This window comes from Oryzias latipes, chromosome 4 (genome assembly GCF_002234675.1).
Source record: "Oryzias latipes chromosome 4, ASM223467v1".
Taxonomy (NCBI): domain Eukaryota; kingdom Metazoa; phylum Chordata; class Actinopteri; order Beloniformes; family Adrianichthyidae; genus Oryzias; species Oryzias latipes.
Window position 1 is genome coordinate 136,370 of NC_019862.2, and position 7,220 is coordinate 143,589.

Below are 7,220 nucleotides of genomic sequence, written 5' to 3' on the forward strand. Positions count from 1 at the left end.
TGCCTCTGTGTAAATTCAGGTAAAAAATAAATAAATAAGGTAAAGGATTCACATCCCTAAAAAACAAGATAGTTTATTTTTTTAAAAAATAAATAAATTTTACTGTAATTTTTATCAGTCTTTCAAGTTTTTGTAATTGTAATGCAATAAATCCATAAATGGTCTTCGTAAAATGTTTAGATTTATTAGGTCTTTACTTTGGCAGAGGGGTGTTTAGACTTTATAGTCTATTTATTTATTTTTTTACTTGTCCTGTCAGACAGATGAAAAGTTGTGGCTTTAGTGGAATACTCAGAAATGCTTGAAAAACATCAAAATACCATTTTGGGGTTTCTTTTCATGAAGAATGAACATTATAGCACATTTAAAACCTCAAAAAGTTCATTTTGCATGAGAAAGGCCCTTTAAAATGAACACTGGAGCACCTAATAGCAGTTTTCTTCTGGGCTTTTAAAGTTAATTTGACAATTAATTTTTTTCTGTTAATTTTTGTCAGCAGCAATTAACTACAAATACAAAATAGATAAATAAAGTGCACATATATAATAAAACTGGTCATTTTTGACCCCATGGGTTCTCCAGGGTTAAAACTTTTCTTTAGCCAGAAAGCCACAAAGGAGCGGTAAAAGAGCCACATGTGGCTCCAGAGCCTCAGGTTGCAGACCCCTGGGTTACAGAGTAGTGAGGGAATTGGGACATAGCCTTACGCAGTGAAACATAGTGCACATAGTACATTCACATAGTACACAGACATGAAGAATAATCCAGTCTTCAGGATGCTGTGAGTATTCACATTCACCTTTTTGGATTTTCTAGAGCCCCTCCCATCATAGGTTACCTTCCTTTTGAAGTCCTTGGTACATCAGGTTATGACTACTACCACGTAGACGACCTGGAGACTCTGGCCAAATGCCACGAACACTGTGAGTGCTCCTCTTTCAGGCATCTCTTTAGACGTCTTTACCCTTTTTTAGTAGGAAATGTGTCTTCATTTGTCTACAGTAATGCAATATGGCAAAGGAAAGTCCTGCTATTATAGGTTCCTCACCAAAGGGCAACAGTGGATTTGGCTGCAGACTCACTACTACATCACTTATCACCAGTGGAACTCCAGACCAGAGTTTATTGTCTGCACACACACTGTTGTGAGGTTTGTCAAATAACTTTTCCTCTAAAGCTGAATTGAAGATGTTTATTTCCTGTTAGGTGACTGTTCATGTGAATGTCATTTTTCATCTTTGTCCTGCAGTTATGCAGCTGTAAGGACAGAGAACCGCAGAGAGCTAGGAATCGAAGAATTGCCGCCTAAGACCACAGCTGAAAAAGTGAGGCATTTGCTCTACATGTGTTAGGATGTGAAAGGTTAGTTAGGAGGAATGGATGACCTGTCACGCTGTTTTTCAGAAACCCCAGGATTTAGGCCCAGAGTCCCAACTCAACGCTTCCAGTCTAAAGGAGGCTTCAGAGAGCTTCAGTCACAGCCGGACCCCCTCAGCCTCATCCCACAGCTCGCGCAAATCCCACCACACCAATGTGTCTGACCCTGCCTGTAAGACATCCAGCTGATCCCACCAGAAGCCTGGAGTTTAGGCTCGATTTTCTTATCCTGGTGGCTTTTCCCTTTAGCATCTCACGGGAAGCTTCAGGGAGAAAGAAGCACACTAACTCGACAGGCCTCTTCTGCCATGGAGATGACATCAGAGCGCTGGGCTAAAGTCAGCAGTCAGGTCTGTAGAGCAGCTTGGAAAGGTCAGGCTGTTTGGTTTCAGCAGGTCTGGGTTATAAGGTTTTACGTCGTGTCTTTTTAGCCACAACAGCAGGCTCAACAACAGCAACAGCTCCAAACCAGTCAGGTAAAACACCTTTGTCTTTCTATTGTCTATTCTCACCATGCCATAAACAAAAGAGAGTTGTGCCACCTTAGAAAATCAGTTTGTAAAAATTGTAAGCCAAAGATGGAGACTTATCTTTTTGCTTTCCATTATTTTCTGACAGCAGATGCAATTTTCAAGAGAGGTGGAGGTGATGCAGCACCTGAAAGACCAGCTGGAACACAGGACAAGGATGATTGAGGCCAACATTCAGAGGCAGCAGGACGAGCTGCGGCAGATTCAAGATGAGCTGCAGCGGGTGCAGGGACAGGGTCTGCAGGTGGAAGCCGTGCAGGAACATGTGAGCTAACAGAAAACTAACCCCATAGTTTCTGTTCAGGTGATTTTGAGCTCTTGAAGGTTTGCTGGCTCTTACAGATGTTGCTACAGAAAGGAACTGGAGGGCAAAGCCTGGTCTCTGTACAGAGTAGCCAAGGGAACAATGGACAGCAGGCAGGCTTTCTAAGCGTGCAGAGCCAGGTGGTCTCTGCAGGACCGCTGCACAACAACATGCAGCAACAAACTGTTCAGCCTCAGCAGCAGAGCGCAGCAATCCCACAGGTCAGACAAAATGAAGCTTCTCATTTGAGCCTCACCTCAGTTATACATGAACTTTTCATGGATACTGGACTGTCACTCTGCAGGCCCAACAGAACCCTCTTCCTGCACCTTACTACAACACAGTGATGATCCCCCAGCAAAATTCTGCCAATGTGGTCCAGATTGCTGCCAGTCTGCCACAGAATACTGGAACCAATACCCCCACTCTTGCAACATTTGCACAGGACTGTGCAGCTCAGATAAGGTCCATGTTTCATTTGAATCCATTCAAATGTCATTTGATAGTAAACTGAACGATAGTCACTTTAGAAAATGGCTATCATTCCTATTTGATTTGCTGGAGCTTTTCTCTAAACATTAGATGGTCTGTCTGACCTCTGTCTGCTCGCCTCCTGCAGGCTTCCCACAAGCCCTCAGCTGCTGACCAAACTGGTTACGGGACAGATGGCGTGCGGGGCTGTCATGGTTCCTACGCCCATGTTTATGGGTCAGGTGGTGACGGCCTTTTCTCCTCAGCAGGGTCAGGCACAGTCCCTCAGCCTTTCTCAGCAGCAGGAGCAGCAGGTACAGCAGCAGTCTCAGGTTTCTGCCATGCAGGCGGGACAAGCTCAGCTGATGCAGCAGCAACCCAGATTCCTGCAGGTACCACTGCCACCCTCAAATCCAACGTAGATGAAGTTCTGCTCTGAAGATACTTGAACCTTTTCCAAAAATAACCTGTTTTAAAGGAACTATAAAGCCCCTTAACAAAACTTTTAGGTCACCCATTTGGTTGTTTTTTTTGGTGCCAGACACATTTTAAAACGTTAATGTGAAAGAAACCTTTCCCATCCATTCATCACTTTATGAGACAAAAAGCAGAAGAAATACAACCAGATTAGAAACGGCTGATTCCAATACAGTGTTAGAAATAAGGAAATAAAATGGTTGTCCTCTAGACAACCTGGCAAGTAATATTTGGTTGTCCTCCCCAATTTTTGGTTGTCCTTCTATACCAATATTCAACAGCAACGAAACCTACTCAGATGTCAGTACATACATCTTTATTTCTTCTATACATCTAATATCAACTGCCTCTTATGATGGACATTTAAAAAACTTTTTAAATATTAAAAACAAACATTTTACTAAATATTGAAGCATCTGGTTACACAAAGTATTGCCACGTAAATCAAATACTGTTACGGTCAAATGAAAATACTTTATCTTACCCTATAATATATCAGAAAATTGATTACATTACCCGACACTGTAACCTAATAAGTATTCTTAAAATTTAGAACACTTGTATGAACTGGGACTAGTACAGCATTCTAAATATAAAGTAATATTTATATGTGATAAAAAGTTATAATATGATATGACATCTATTTCGAATAAACACATGTGTAAATGATACCATGTTTCCATTGTGCTGCTCCCTGATCTTTGAAACAAGACATGCAGGTACAATGTTGTCATTTTTGACAAGTAATTTCAGACAAGTTCCTCTAGGGCAGTGCCTCTCAATTATTTTTGCCAGGCCCCCCCTAGGCAAAAGAAAATGTTTCGCCCCCCCCCACTCGCGTGGTGACAATATATTAGGTTAGAATCTATAAAAATTGTGTAAGTATACCTAAAATTGTATCTTCTAACAATAACAAAAGAAAACGTTAACTTTATTTAGCCACAGAAACCCTGTTCTAGTCTAAAACAGAAAAGTAGCTTAAAGTACCTGAAATAACAACATCTGTCAGTCATTTGAACTAGAAACATTTTGACCAACTGAACCATCTGATGCTGAGAAAAATAATTCAATTAATAAATAATATCAAATGTAAATTGATCTGAAACATTAACGTTTTTTAGTCTGAACCGATAGGTAAAAAACATTGTGCTGATTTCTTTTCTAAATGCTGGATTGTTTATTTATGATCTCAAAGTGCAGCTGTTTTCCTGCATTACCTGCTGTCTGTATGTCAAATTCTGACACCAACTAAACCACAGACAGACAAAGAATACATTTATGGAAAATAAAGACACGTCATTAAAATGTCTGCAATAGTTCATAAAGAATGACATTATTAGCATGAGCTGAGGAATCTAAAGGCACGAGATGTTCCTGGTGTAATCCAGGCAGGGTTTGCAGCTCTCTGCGTGCCCCGCTTCACCTGGCAGACTGAGCCCACTACCCCTCCCCTTTTGTTCTCACACACGCGTGTAACAGGAGCAGCTGCAGTGACGGGAATTCACAGTTTCAGGCTGTTACAAACTCTGATAGAACAGATAATAGGAAACCAATAGTGGACCAGATTTTTTTCCAAGCACTGAGCCGCTGCCCCCCCCCCCCCCCCCCCCCGGTCAAATTTGTGCCCCGGACAATTGCCCGTATTAGCTGTACATAAAACCGCCACTCCTGCACGCCGCCCCACTATTTGAGAAGCACTGCTCTAGGTGTATGTCGTCATCATCAACGTCCGACTCAGTCTGCTGAGGCTGATGCCGCTCACGTCTTCGGGCGTACTCAGTTCATTCGGAAGTCACATGACATCGTTCGTGAACACTCGGTTTTATGTTAAAAAGTCGGACGACGTTTACCAAAAACTTAAATACCAAAATGTTGAATAAAAGACCAGGTTGTCACACAGACAACCATCAGGTTCCTTTTTGGTTGTCCTCCGTGAAATCTGGTTGTCTCAGACAACAGGATAACCGCTTATTTCGAACGCTGCAATACATTAGTGAGTACTTGAAACAGTTCATGGAAACCTGACTGAATTATGTCTCAAGTGTCATGCTTCTAGAAGAGGCCAAGTCAAATTATGTATGTGTTCAGCAGCAGGAGGGTGTCTTTAGAAATTGGAATCTGTAGAGACAAAAATGCTCAACACTAAAGCAGCAGAAGAATCTGCAAAAATACTGAACTCCGTGAAGAGTTTGGTCAGTTAAACATAAAGCATGCCACCTTTTTGAACTTTACGGAGCTCAACATAAGCCCATTTGACTGCAGCTGTTGACATGTGTGTCCACTGGAGAATAGTTGAGCGTAGCCTCCACGCTGCAGCACTCGGGCTGAATGACAAACTCTGCATGGAAACTCTCAGTTTATAATAGATGTATGTGTGCTTGAACCAATCTGAATATTTTTCTTCAGGCGTCTCAGCTCCTCCATGGAAACCAGTCCACCCAGCTGATCCTCCAGGCTGCGTTCCCTTTGCAGCAGCAGAGCAACCTTGGTGCTGCTGCCCAGCAGCAACAATTTCAGCTGCAGCAGCAACACATGGGGCCCCACAGCTCAGATGGTCTGTCTGACCGCTCCACCATGCAGCCGCAGTAGCTGTCTGAAGCCGGCCACACAAGGAACATCGCAGGCGTGAGCGTCTCTGCTGCAAATAGGAGCTCTTCACGAAGAGTAGCAGGAGAAGTGATGAGATGGGCGGGCCCGCCTCTCACAGGGATCTTCTGATGCTCTCCTTAACCCTTGTGCTATCTTAGATGACCCCCCCCCCCCCCCCTTCCATTGACGTGTTCTCCCTACCATGACAAAGGTGGATAAAGGTGGAAAGATTTCATGTAATCCATGGACACCAGTGAAGATCACAAATCATTGAAGAAAAAAGGTTCAGAGCACTGTCTAGTGGGTCTAGATGACCCAACTCCCAATGTTAAAGTGCCTAGGATAGCACATGGGTTACGCCAGAGCACATGGCATTGCAGATCCATGTTTGGGCTTGCTGCAACTCTGGTGATGCATTCTGAGTCGGGGCCCTTTGTCCTGCCAAAAAGCAGCTACAGTCTCAACAACATCACTGTCTGGACCTCTACCTCCATGAGCTCATGCGGCGTCCACAGAAAAATGGTTAATGTCACTTGAAGGACGTCCTACAGAGCAGACAGCAGATTGTTGTCTGGATGTTTTATTCTGTCTTTGTGTTAAATAATTATTGGTCAGAAATAATTTGAAGAATGTAACAGATTGAAATGTTATTGTACAAAATGTATTTGTAATATAGCGTGTAAATATATTGAAAAAGAGAATATTTTATATGATGCATGAGGTGAAAACAGTTTATTTTCAGCTTTGAAAATACATTTTGTTTTGTAGTTTCAGAGAAAATGTTTTAAAGGAATTTTGAACTTTAAAAAAAAATCTAATCAAAAGGTTATGGATCTTTGTGCCACACGTTTCTCAGGGAACAAAGAGATTTTCAGTCGTTCAGATTGTGTGTTCATTTGAAACATTTTCTGCAGGTCTTTCACCCAAATTCATTTCAAATTTTACTGAAGAAAATCGTTTAATGTCTGGCAATGGACCGTTTCCTCTATTTTATTTCAAATGAGGATATGATTGTTGAGCTCTGGAGAGGCTACAGGTGATCACACACATCCTTTTCTGGTTTTAAGATGGTAAGTTTATCACAGGAAATCTGTTTATCTGGAGGTTTAATCGGGCTTGAGGCTCAGTTTACATCTTTCTCCCTTCAATTTTTAGAGACATGAGTGACCCTAAGGCGCACAAACACCTTTTCTTTGAACGCTGAGTCATGCTTACCACAGGCTTCAGGTTTAGTCAGCATTCTTCTGTAAAGGAAGGCTATGCACGATCATCGGTGGGCTGTTCTGAAATATATCGGCCTTAATTTGTAAACAGTAACAGTGAGCTCATCACAGACATATCTGCATCTTCAGTTGTCTATATTTATTATGTTGTGTTTGGAGCGTATGGGCTGGGCTGGCGGAGTGGCAGGTGTCCATCTGACCGCAGCAGCAGAGTCCAATCAGATTCTTCTTCCACCCGACATTGAATTC

The 7,220-nt window shown here is 42.3% G+C and overlaps 1 protein-coding gene across 4 annotated transcripts; it reads left to right on the plus strand.

Annotated features, from left to right (window-relative positions):
- Window positions 1-816: 816 nt before the first annotated feature.
- clock (clock circadian regulator) lies at window positions 817-5,964 on the plus strand (the record flags this gene model as incomplete). Of its 4 annotated transcripts, none has more annotated exon segments than XM_011473064.3 (11): window positions 817-923; window positions 1,003-1,150; window positions 1,250-1,325; window positions 1,405-1,549; window positions 1,627-1,727; window positions 1,809-1,853; window positions 1,996-2,172; window positions 2,250-2,432; window positions 2,516-2,676; window positions 2,831-3,074; window positions 5,566-5,964. In XM_011473064.3, coding segments are annotated over 11 exon segments (1,570 nt in total), but the record flags the coding sequence as incomplete, so codon positions are not given.
- Between the last annotated feature and the right edge of the window lie 1,256 nt (window positions 5,965-7,220).